The sequence below is a fragment of the Canis aureus genome, chromosome 12 (assembly GCF_053574225.1).
Source record: "Canis aureus isolate CA01 chromosome 12, VMU_Caureus_v.1.0, whole genome shotgun sequence".
In the NCBI taxonomy this organism is placed as follows: domain Eukaryota; kingdom Metazoa; phylum Chordata; class Mammalia; order Carnivora; family Canidae; genus Canis; species Canis aureus.
The window spans coordinates 28633452-28646392 of record NC_135622.1 but is presented as its reverse complement, the minus strand read 5'-3'; the positions used below and the strand labels follow the sequence as shown (position 1 = coordinate 28646392).

The following is a 12941-nucleotide window of genomic DNA, read 5'->3' as shown; positions in this document are numbered from 1 at the left end:
AGCCACCCAGGGATCCCCTAGCATAAGGGCCTTCCAACAGCACTTCCATTTCTCCCTTCCCAGCCTTTGAACTACCATTCCATACTTTTCACTTTTCATGTTTTATAAACTCCATAGTACATTGTTATTATTTTCATTCCATCAATGGTCTTTAAAAAAGTATTTTTAGAAGAAGCCTTGCATAAATAAACCCATGTCATTACCATTTCCAATATTGTGCATGCCTTTGTGTAGCCCCTATCTCCATCTAACATTATTTCCCTCTGCCCAAAGGACTTAATAGACAACATTTCCAATAGTGTGGGTCTGCTGGTAATGAATTTTGTCAGCTTTTGTGTGTCTGGAAAAGGCTTTATTTCATGACTGTTTTGAAAGATATTTTTGCTGGGTATAAAATTCTAAGACATTTTAGTTTTCCTTTGCATCCTCTACTCCACTAATCTATCACTTGCCTTGCTTCCTGCAAGAAATACAAAGTTACTCTTATTTTTATCTGTGTGTAGCATGTCTTTTTTCCTCTAGCTGCTTTTAAGGCTTTTTTTTTTTACCACCAGTTTTGGGCAATCTGGTTATGATATGCCTTAATGTAACTTTAATCATATTTCTCATGCTTGGGATTCACTGAATTTTTCAATCTGTGGGATTTACAGTTTTCATCAAATTTGGAAAATTTCCAGCCATTATTTCTTCAAATATTTTTTCTGTTGTGTCCCTCCCCCCTCAGTTTTCCAGGGACTCTCTCTTCTTCAAGGACTCCAATCACATGTAAATTGGGTCCTTTTCACAGCTTATTTCATTAATGCTATGTTCCTTTTTCCTTCTTGTACTTTTACATTTAATTTTGGACAGTTTCTATTGCTATGTCTTCACATTTGCAAACTTTTTATTATGGAATGTCTAACCTGCCCATTATTCCCATTCAGTGTACTCTTCATCTCAAACACTCCAGTCTTCATCTCAAAAAGTTCAATTATAGTATTTTATATCTTCTATATGTCTTAATGTTCTGAAATACAGAATAGTTATAAGAATGGTCTTAATGTCCTTGTCTGCCAATTGAACATCTATGTCAATTCCAGATCAGTTTTAATTGATTTTTCATCTCATCTATAGGTCCTATTTTCCTATTTCTTTGTATAACAGATATTGTGACTTTACCTTGTTGGGTGCCAGATATTTCTGTATTTCTATGTTCTTGGGCTTTATTCTAGAATTACATTTCTTGAAAAACAATTTGATGCTTTTGTGCCACACTTTTGAGCTTTGTAAAGTGGGACCAGAATACACTCAGGTCTATTTAGTCTAGAGCTAAGTATTTCCCATTACTAAAGCAAGACCATTCTGAGTATCTAAAGCCCCTTAAATTATGAAGTTGTGAGAAGAGGCACTATTCCTGAACCTGTGTAAACAACTGGTAATGTGTCCTCTAATCCATGTAGACAGTTTCTCCCCTAGCCACAAACAGTTTCTTCACATGCATGTGCTGACCAGTAAGTACTCTTCTGATAGCTGAGGGGGAACTTATGCAGATGTCTGGCATTCTCTCTTTGTGTAGCTCTCTCCTCTCTGGCATTTCATCCTGTAAAACTCTAGCTCCTCTGGTCTCCCTGTACTCTCAGCTTCATTACCTCAACTCAAGAAGTCTCCCAGGCTCCACTTAGGTTCTCGCTTCCTCCCCACAGCCTGGGATCTCCCAAGATTATACACTGGGGAAAATCAGATATTATTTATTTATTCATGAGAGACACACACACACACAGAGACAGAAAGAGAGAGAGAGAGAGAGAGAGAGAGGCAGAGACACAGGCAGAGGGAGAAGGAGCCTGACGCAGGACTTAATCCCAGGTCTCTAAGATCACGCCCTGAGCTGAAGGCAGGTGCTAAATGTCTGATACACTACTTAATCCATATGCTGAATTCTTAATTTCAGTTATATTTTTCAGTTCTAGAATTCCCATTTAACCCTTACTGATTCTAGATTTTTGGTGAAATTATCTTTTCATCTAATTTCTTGGAAATATTACAGCTATTTTAAGTCCAAATCTAGTAATTACAACTAGATCACATATAAGTCAGTTTCTGTTACCTTTTTTGTTATAATTCTTTATTCAACACCAAATACTATGTATTAAAAACTATAAAGGTTCAGCATATACTTTATTCTTCCTAAGAAGGTTATAAGGCAGGTAGAATGCAAACAGATTTCCTTTGTTCTGCTTGAGGCTAACTTTAGGTCTTCTATTTCACTTTTTACTTTACTCCTAGGGCTTGGTCCTGCTGTGGTTTCATCAGATGGCTGGGATGTTTGTCAAAGCCACTTCACTTTGGCAGCCCTGGAATTCTACCCTTTGTTTCCTTGGCATTATGTTGTTGAAATATTTGCCTACATTTTTAGTCTCTTGGCTTTTGCTAGATTTCTTGGAGTCTTATCCTATGCACATATAGGTTAAGATTTGGTATGTGTCTCAAGAAATGAGTACTTCCAGGTTTTTGAGTTTTGAGTACATCCCAGTTTTACTCTATTCTCCATCCTACTTTGGATTTAGCTCAAGTTCTAGATTCTCAAGCAATTGTTAACCCAAACTCTGGCTACCCTGCCCAGCAGCACTACTGCCTTTTGCTGGGACTCTACTTCTTGTGCTATGAACTAGCAAATGCCTTTGGGAGAAAGCCAGAGTAAATATTGAGTTTCCTCACTATGCTTCCCTTCTTGTGGGGACTGTGGCCTCAATCAAGTCTGGCCAGCATGGTTGCTACCAATTTCTTTAAAGAGCTGTTTTATGTAGTCTGTCAAATTTTTATATTTATTTTTGTGGGAGAGTCAGTCCAATATAAGTAATTCCATCATGTCTATAACTAGAAGTCTCTAGATAGTACATTTTTATCTGAGGTTTTCAAAACAGCAATAAATTATAATGTTATTAAATTTTAAATGATTAAATGGAGCAATCTTTCCTCTTCTTAAAAGCCATTTTGAATCTCAGTTGATAAGCAGAAATTTGAAAGTGATAATAATAAAAGTGCTTAGAATTGTATTTTGATTCAGGTTACTGGGAAAACTCCATATCTGATTACATATTCTGAAAAATACAGTGAAGTGCTAATATTTCAAACTCTGTATTACAAAAACATTCAAATTCACACAAAATCAGGTACCTGGTCATCTTAAAACTTTATAATATTGGAAATTACGATTATCTGATTAAAAAGAAACATCCAAACTAAAAACCCAGAAAATAAAGATAAAAATAACTTTAATAAAAATTAAGAAAAAAAAATAATATAAATATTTAATTTATTAGTATTTACTGGTGCTTGGGGCTCTCTGAAGAACCCATCCTTTTCTGAATGTAAATAAAAGTTTACGGGTGTATAAAGTTCAGATGTTTTGAGAAAAAGTTCTCAACAATAACACCCAAACACAAATGAAAACCAACACCTAACTCACTAGAATTACCTCCTACCAAGATACTTAAAAAATAAGTGAGTCAATAATACAGGTACTGAAGAGGACTTAGATCAATAATTACCTTCTAGTCCTATAGATGGCAGGTGCCATGGAGCTGGTACTGAGTGGTAGACAAGGAAACAAGCCAGCATGCTCAGCTGAGATTCTTCGAAGGGCTGTCCACTGAGGTAGGCGTGCACACACACATCACCCCCAGCTGTGAGAGAAATACACAAATGGAAATGAGGTTCTCATCCAGAACTCATTAAGCATTTAACATACACTAGACAGGTACTATGCTGGGAATTAGGGCTACAGTGGTAAACCAGACTGTCACCACAGAGTATAAAGTGTTGTAAGGAACAGAGATGTTACACAAACAAATGCATAATTAGAAATTGTGATGAGTGCTATAGAAGGATAGTGGTCCTTGTATGCTGTCTTTCCAAATATCCATTTTATGATCCTTCTTCTCTGCAGTATATAACATTTGAGGGGACTAACTTCAGCTCCAGAACTGGATTCTAATTACTATTAGCCAGACTTCCTCAAACTTTAAGGTGCATCTGAATCACCTGTCAGGGTTGATTAAAACAGATGAGTGGGCCTCATCCCCAAAACTTTTTGGATGGGGTGAGGAAAATTACATTTCTAAGAAGTTCTCAGGTGATGCTGCTGCTGCTCCAGAGACCACACTTTGAGAACCACTGGTCCAGGACAATAAGGGCAACCCCATTCTCAACAGTGTGATTGGTTCAGGAACTGACAGACTTAACCTATTCAGTAACAGACATTCTCTGCCACAAGGACTGACTGAGGAATGTGCATGAATTCCAATTCAAACCAGAGACATTGGGATGCCTGGGTGGCTCAGTGGTTGGGCGTCTGCCTTTAGCTCAGGGCATGATTCTGGAATGCTGGATCGAGTCCCATACTGGGCTCCCAGCATGGAGCCTGCTTCTCCCTCTGCCTATGTCTCTGCCTCTCTCTGTCTCTGTTTCTCATGAATAAATAAATAAAATTAAAAAAAAAAAAAAAAAACAGAGACATGAGAATATGCTTGACAACATATTTGCGAGAGGCTTCTAAGAAAGAGATTTCCTCATTGTTATGGCAAATCTCCTAGAAGCAACTCTATTCTTCCTCTGCAGAATGCTGAGATTGAGGCAAGGAACAGCCATTTTATTACCATGAGAAAAAGCACTCTGAGGATAAAGCCATGGCACAGAGTATAAATAATGGAACCTCAGAGGAACTGGAGTTAAAGGCACTAAAATAAGATGACCCTTAGACCACCTTACTAGCAGCCTTCCAATAATGTAAGCTTATATGTGTCCTTATTGATTAAGCCAGGTTGAAAAAAACAAAACAACAACAAAAAAACGCCAGGTTGAGTTAGGCTCTCTATTACCAGTAGACTAAGGCATTCTAATACATAAAGAAAAGCTAAGGGAGAGGAAGAGGAGAGAAGGAAGAAATAAAAACGGCAGGAATGTTGCTTGAAGTGGTGTGGTCTTAGAAGGTCTATGAGAAAGGGGCAGTTAAATTGAGGCTGTAAAAATGAATATAAGTTGAGTAGGCAGAGAAGGAAAGAAAAAGTTCTAGGGAGGGATAGCAGTATATTTAACAGCCCCATGAGAACAGGGAGAAGAAAAATTACAACTGATACCAAAAAAAAAAAAAAAAAAATCTTATGAGACTAGTATGAACAACTACACACCAACAAATTATACAATCCAGAAGAAATGGATAGAGCAAAGTCCTAGAAACATATGTCTTCTAAGACTGAAACATGAAGAAATAGAAAATCTGAATAGACTGATTACTAGTAAAGAGACTGAATTAGTAATCTAAAACCTTCCAATAGGCAAAAGTTCAAGACCAATGGCTTCACTGGTGAATTCTACCAAACATTCAAAGAAAATTCAACATGTATCTTTCTCAAACTCTTTCCAAAACCTGGAGAAGAGAATGCTTCCAAACTCATTTTACAAGGCTAGTATTAACCTAACATCAAAAAAAGACACCACACACACACACACAAAAAAAATTACAGACACAACAATATCCTTGATGAACATAGATCTAAAAATCCTCAACAAAATATTAGCAAACTGAATTCAACAATATATCAAAAGGGGTCCCCATTGTACCTCTGGCCAAGGTTTCAAAAGACCTCACCAAAATGCAGTCTCAAATGGGACATACCATGGAAACCGTGATCTTCATGTCTTACAAGTTTGCTGGGGATAAAAGCTACTTAACTAAGGTGGACCTGAGAGTACTCATGGAAAAAGAGTTCCCAGATTTTCAGAAAAACAAGAAGACCCTCTGGCTGTAAACAAAATAACAAAGGACCAGGAGCAGAGCCGAGATGGCAAAGTGGACTTCCAGAGCTGCTTTTTACTAATTGCTGGGCTTACCATTGCATGCAATGACTATTTTGTAGTATACATGAAGCAGAAGGGAAAAGAGTAGGAAGCATGAACAACACTTCTGCCGGATGAGAGTTCTCCCAAAATATCTCTTAAGGAGTCTCTTAAGGAATCTGCCCCATAGCTTCACCTTGTATAAAGGAGTCCATAAGCAGGTCAGGACTCTCAGAAAATGTACAAGTAAAATCCAATCCCCATTTGACAAGCAGAGAAAGAAAAGTCAGTGAAAGCTGGTTAAGCTTTTGATTTTTATACTGCTTACATCCTCTTGCCCTCAAATTCTTTTTTAGTTACTCAAAACAACAACAACAAAACATAATACTTTAAAAGGATCACACATACACCACAACCAAGTGGGATTTAATCTAGGAATGCAAGGATGATTCAACATCTGCAAATCAAAGTGATACAGCACAATAACAAAACAAAGGATAAAAATCACATGATTGTCTCAATAGGTACAGAAAAGGCATTTAACAAAATTCAACATCCATTTATGATAAAAACAATCAACAAAGCAACTACAGAAGAAATGTACTTCAACATAATAAAGGCCATATATGACAGTCATTAGATAACATCATACTCAACTATGAGAAGCAGGGCAGCCCAGATGGCTTAGCGGTTTAGTGCCGCCTTCAGCCCAGAGTGTGATCCTGGAGACCCGGAATCGAGTCCCACATCAGGTTCCCAGCATGGAGCCTGCTTCTCTCTCTGCCTGTGTCTCTGCCTCTCTCTCTCTCTGATAAATAAATAAATAAAATCTTAAAAAAAAAAAAAAAGAAGCAGCTAACAGCTTTTCTTTCTTTTAAAATAAAGAACAAGACAAGGATGCCCACTCTTGCCATTTTCATTCAACATAGTAGTGGAAGTCTCAGCCACAGCAACTAGGCAAGAAAAAGAAATAAAAGGCATCCAAACTGGAAAGAAGATTTCAAATTATACTACAAAGCTATAGTAGCCAAATAGTTGGTATCAGTATAAATGCACATAGATCAATGGAAAAAGAACAAAGAGCCCAGGAATAAACACACACCTATAACAATGGAGTCAAGAAAATGCAATGAGGAAAGGACAGTTTCTTCAATAAATAGGGATAGGAAAATTGGACTGTCACATGCAAAAGAATGAAACTGGACCATCTTAAGACTATACACAAAAAAATAAAGTGGATTAACAACCTGACTGTGAGACCTGAAACCATAACTCTGAGAAGAAAACCTAGGCAGTAAGATCCTTGACATCATTCTTTAGTGTTGAATTTTTGGAATTGACTCCAAAAACAAAGGCAACAAAAGCAAAATTAAATAAGTGGGACTACATCAAACTAAAAAGCTTCTGCACACCAAAAGAAACCATCAACAAAATGAAAAGGCAACCTACTAAATGAAAACAAATTCTGCAAATCATATATCCAATAAGGGGTTAATACCCAAAATATATTTTAAAAACTCAAATAACTAAAAAACAACAAAAAACCCAATTCAAAAATGTGCAGAGAGGGGCTCCTGGGTGACTCAGTCAGTTAAGCATCTGACTCTTGATTTCAGCTCAAATCATGACTCCGGGGTCATGAGATCAAACTCCACATGGGGCTCCACACTCAGTGGGGAGTCAGCTTGAGATTGTCTCTCTCCCTCTGCCCCTCCCCCTATTCACACATGCTTTCTCTAAAATAATAAAGAATTTTTTAAAATGTGCAGGGACTCCAAATAGACACTTTTCGCAAATTAGACATAAAGGCCAACAGACTCATGAAAGATGTTCAACGTCACCAATTATCAGAGAAATGCAAATCAAAACCACATGAGCTATCACCTCACACCTGCTGCAATGGCTATTATTAAATAGGCAGGAAATAACAAGGGTTGTAAAGAATGTGGAGAAAAGGGAACTGTCTTGCATTGTTGGTGGCAATGCAAACTGATACAACAGCTATGAAAAATAGCATGGAGGTTCCTCAAAAAATTAAAAATGGATCTACAATATGATCCAGCAATTCTACTGCGGGATATCTATCCAAAGAAAACAAAAACACTAAACCAAAAAGATATTCAGTTAGTTGCAGCCTTATTTACCATAGTCAAAATATGGAAACAACCTAAGTGTCCATCAATGGATGAAGGAATAAAGATATCGTATATATACACAATGGAATACTACTCTGCGATATTAAAGAATGCTGGTCATTTGCAATAACATGGATGGGCCTTGAGGGTATACTAAGTGAAGTCAGACAGACAAAGACAAATACTGTATGATTTTATGTATATGTGGAACCTAAAAACCAAAACTCATAGAGAACAGAGTGGTGGTTATCACAGGGGCTGGAGGTAGGTAAATAGGTAAAGGGAATCAAATGTACGGTGATGGATGGTTAACTAGATTTACTATGGTGATCACTTTGCTATACATACAAATATCAAATTATGATGTTGTACACCTGAAACTAATATATAATGCATTATATTGAAACCAATGCAAAATTGGAATAAATTTTACCTTAATTTAAAAGTGATGGCTCTTCACTAAAAAATAAATGTACATTTCTGGCAATTATAGTAGCAAGTCAAATTTGGTAAAGAGCAATGTTGTAAACTACCAAATGCCCTAAAGAGGGTAAGGGTAAGAAAAAAAGCAATTCAGGGCACTAAAGACTGCTCTAGTCACTGCCAAAGTTTCATTACTGATATGAAATGTGCAAACCAGAGATTCTGCAAGGTTTAATGACATACTTCTTATCAACACGAAACGTCTGCCATAGATAATCAAATGCTGAGCTGAATACAAACAAAATACCAAAACCCATGTAATAACTTGTATTTTTCCCAAAAAAATGAGAAAAAATGAGATTTTTAAAAATTTGGAAATTATATAATCTTCTGAATTCTAATGGAAGGTGTTAACCAAACACTAGGAGTTTGAAATTGCTGCTTTCCATGTAAACCTCACAATCTGGTTTACATTTTTTTTTTCAGAAATGTATTCCCTAATATTACAGTAGATAGTTTTTACGTTAATTATATTCAAACGCAGGTTTTACTGGCTACTAACAGCTTTAGGACATCAAGAATTGTTACTATTTACAGGTTTTAAAAAATCAAAAGATTTAAAAAATCATCACTTGCCTCACATGAGGCATAATTACTGCTACACCATTAGGAGTAATTTCACATTTCCCCTGCAATCACAAGTCTGTACTTCCAAGCCATTGTTACGTGATGTCCTAGGTTCCCACCAACTAACTCATAGAGCTGGTAAAACAAACATTTACTCTAAGCGCACATCAAGTTTTCAGTGTACACAATGCGGGGGTACAAAAAAGGGAAGAAAACAGCCAATGACCTCACAGCTAGGTGACAGGCCACATCCCTAAGAAATAGCAGAGAGAGGCATTGGAAAGAAAACAGGATCGGATGCTAAAAAAGATAAAACAAGTTCCTAAGTGTTAAGTGGTATTTAAAAATACGTGTATATGTATATTTTAAATATGTACAAATATATGTATATATACATCCTTATGGTGTATGAAGCAAAGTGTATTTTTTAAAGAAGCTGAAGTAAATAATCAGAGTCCAATTCATCTAACTGAAAACATTTACATCTATAGCCATTCTAGCTTATATTCAGATTTACCTTGCTTAGCAATTAAAGAAAATGCTACAAGAGAAAACCCTGAGTCCCAGTGTATCTTAAAAGCACCACTCTGAAAAATATGGAAGTTCCTTGAGAAGTTAAAAAAAGAACTGCCCTACGACCCAGCAGCTACACTACTAGATATTTATCCAAAGGATACAAACGTACTGATTTGAAGGGGCACATGCACCCCGATGTTTACAGCAGCAATGTCCACAACAGCCAAAATATGGCAAGAGCCCAGATGTTCATCAACAGAATGTATGGATAAAGAAGATGTGGTATGTATGCATGTGGGGGGTGTGTGTGTGTGTATACACACCACCACTACCACCACCACCACAGAATACTACTCAGCCATCAAAAAGAATGAAATCTTGCCATCTGCAATGACGTGGTGGAACTGGAGAGTATTATGCTAAGCAAAATAAGTCAGTCAGAGAAAGACAAATACCATATGATATCACTCATATGTTGAATTTAAAAAACAAAACAAATGAGCATACAGGAAGGAAAGGAAAAATAAAATAAGATGAAAACGGAGACAAATCATAAGAAACGCTTAAATCTAGGAAACAAACAGGGTTGCTGGAGGGGAGGTAGGCTGAGGGATGGGGTAAAATTGGGTGATGGGCATGTGATATAATGAGCACTGGGTGTTACATGCAACTGATGAATCACTAAATTCTACCCCTCAAACTAATAATACACTATATGTTAACTAGATTTAATTTAAATAAAGAATTTTAGGGGGCAGCCCAAGTGGCTCGGCAGTTTAGCACTGCCTTCAGCCCAGGGCGTGGTCCTGGAGACCAGGGATCAAGTCCCACGTCAGGCTCCCACAGGGCCTGCCTCTCCCTTTGCCTGTGTCTCTGCGCCTGTCTCTCTCTCTGTCTCTCATGAATAAATAAATAAAATCTTAAAAATAATAATAAAATAAATAAATACTTTTTTTTAAATAAAAAAGCACCAGACACAATGCTATTATTACCTTGTAGCCACTGGTCCAGAGTATTATCAATAGTGCATTTTACAACAGGGAGGAACTCAGAATTCATAAAGAGTCCTCGCTTAGGGTGGTTCTGCAGTCGCTCCTGATGGCTCCTGGAGCTGAAAAACTCTAACACCAACTTTATCTGCCAAAGCTCAGATGTCTCAGACATTTCTCTTCTTCCTAGTCTTCTCATAGCCTTTAAGAGACAAAAGGAACAGCAATCCACTTATTAAAACAATGAAATTGCTCCAATGGTCTCTTCCTCAGAGTTGTATAATAGAGTATTTTTTAAATATGCCTCATAGATCAATAAAGTGCAGAGAGGAATCCATTCCATGTTTTGATGCAGTCAGCCCCACAGAAAAGCCCTCTGCTGGGTGCAGATGCATGTCCATTCTCTTCAATATGGTTGCCACATATATAGCTTTTGGATAAAAGCAACAAAGGCAAATGAGGTCATTCTTGGCTCAGTGGCTCTGAAAAATGAAGACCTGCTAGGTCTACTGTCAGTTACCTCTCAGAAACTCAAGTGGAGTACAATGACTTGGCCAGGGATCCCAGAGGCAGACGGCAAAACAATACTACTGATAATAATGCTCTTGGGACCCATCTGCAAAGTCACCATGGCTGCAACTAGCAAGGATGTTCTGTAAACAATTGCCCATGATTGTGAAGGGATAAAGGTTCAGAGCATAAAATGGGAACACATTCAGCCAAAAAAGAAAAATACAACTCAATACTTGGCTGCTACATAGAGTCCCTATGAGAAGTAGTGTCAGTGTGAACATCACATAATCATACTTTCTAATTAAAAAATGTGGATGGATACCAGACAATAATGCTATTCTGGGCCTATCAGGTCATATTAGAAATTGCCTTTTAATTAAGAACATTACTTAATAATGTCACTTTCCTACTTTTCAATAGAGATTATTTTGCCATTAGAGGTAACTTCCTTTGGCTTTAATCACTGAGCCCCACATGCTTATCTGTAAATTCATCATATCACATTCATTTAAAGAACTGTTTAAAATCACAGACCTGGAACTCATCCCAGAAATTCTGATTCAGTAGATAATACAAAATGGCATTTGAAGATCTGTATTTTTAAGATTCCTCATATAAATTTAACCCAAGTTAGAAAACTACTGGCTTAGCTTAACTGCAATTTTGAGTCTGAAAGGCATGATACTATTAAAAAGTCATACGTATTACTAAAGTGAATAGATTGGTCTGATCTTTTAGGGAAGCAGTTAAGCATTTTCTGCATTACCACTTTTAAGCTCTTTTAAAACAGCAATAACAAAAAATTTAAAAATGAACTCCAGCTTGCTAAATCATTACACACTAATACTATAACCTCTTGCAAGCTTAATCACTCAGGCATAATTTTATATCACTGTCATCATTAGGGCACTGTTTGTTCACTTACTGCTCATTTGCATATCTCTGCCAGGAAGGAGGGAAGCAGGAAGGAGGCAAGAAACCACGGGAGGATGCTAGAGGAGAAAGGGAGGAAACATGCTCTTTCTCTGCTAGTCAGACGAAGAGAAAAAAAGGGAGAATAGGAACCCTAGAGTAAGACAGTCCACCAAGGGGCATTCCCATCATAAATTCTAAGCTTTTTTGGTTATATATAGAGCTTTCAAGTTTTATAAGGTTTCCTTTTTTAAATTTCTAAAAGCAAAAGAGAAATGAAAAAGATGAATACATGGGGAACCTTACCTCACAGTTGGTATGTTATTTAAAATACAGTATAAATGAAATCAGAATTGGACTGTTTTTGGAACCATACCTGATCCATTGCTATGTATGCAGGCAACATCTCTGGGGTCTCCTGAGTAACACATTCATACAGTACTGAAGAAAACAGATCCAGAATTTCCTGTTTCTGTAGAAAATTAGAAACTTTTGTAGCACATCAATGTATATTCCAAAATCAATTCAAGACTGTATAGCAACTACTATGACCCATTCTTAAGTTCTACAGTCAATGATATATAGGGTAAGACAGCTATCTCTTTATAAAATCACAGTGAATAACACTAAATATCAATAAAATATAATAAAACTAAGCCCCAAGGGACAGTTATGGCTATAAGTGCTGCAAGAAGAGGAAAGATCAGCTGGAGTAATATGAGCAGACAGGACACCTTAGAGATGTGCTTTGGGTTAGGCTGGCAAGATTCAGAAAGGAAATGCATAATCCACAAAGATGCAGTACAAACACCGAGCATAGCAAGCATGCAGGAGGCAGCACAACCAAACCCAGTTAGGCTTACGGGCAGGCACAGGCTTTCATCAGAGACCTGCGGCCTTGAATGCATGCCCAGCCCTTACTAGCTGTGTGATCTTAGGCATGTGATAGCTGAGTGGCAATTTCCTTATCTGTAAACCTGGAATGATAAAGTACCTACCCTCCAAGTCA

At 37.2% G+C, this 12941-nt stretch overlaps 1 protein-coding gene and 1 pseudogene across 3 annotated transcripts in view; one reads left to right on the top strand and one right to left on the bottom strand.

Annotated features, from left to right (window-relative positions):
• Positions 1 to 12941, bottom strand: part of ANAPC1 (anaphase promoting complex subunit 1) — a 111419-nt gene that overhangs the window by 9633 nt on the left and 88845 nt on the right. For all 3 annotated transcript variants that reach the window (XM_077843311.1, XM_077843312.1, XM_077843313.1), the window contains 3 exons: positions 12309 to 12404; positions 10511 to 10709; positions 3531 to 3665 (listed from right to left, as the gene is read on the bottom strand). In XM_077843311.1, the coding sequence (XP_077699437.1) occupies positions 3531 to 3665; positions 10511 to 10709; positions 12309 to 12404 (430 nt within the window). The remainder of the gene's footprint in view (positions 1 to 3530; positions 3666 to 10510; positions 10710 to 12308; positions 12405 to 12941) is intronic.
• LOC144324653 (protein S100-A10 pseudogene) lies at positions 5154 to 8630 on the top strand (annotated as a pseudogene).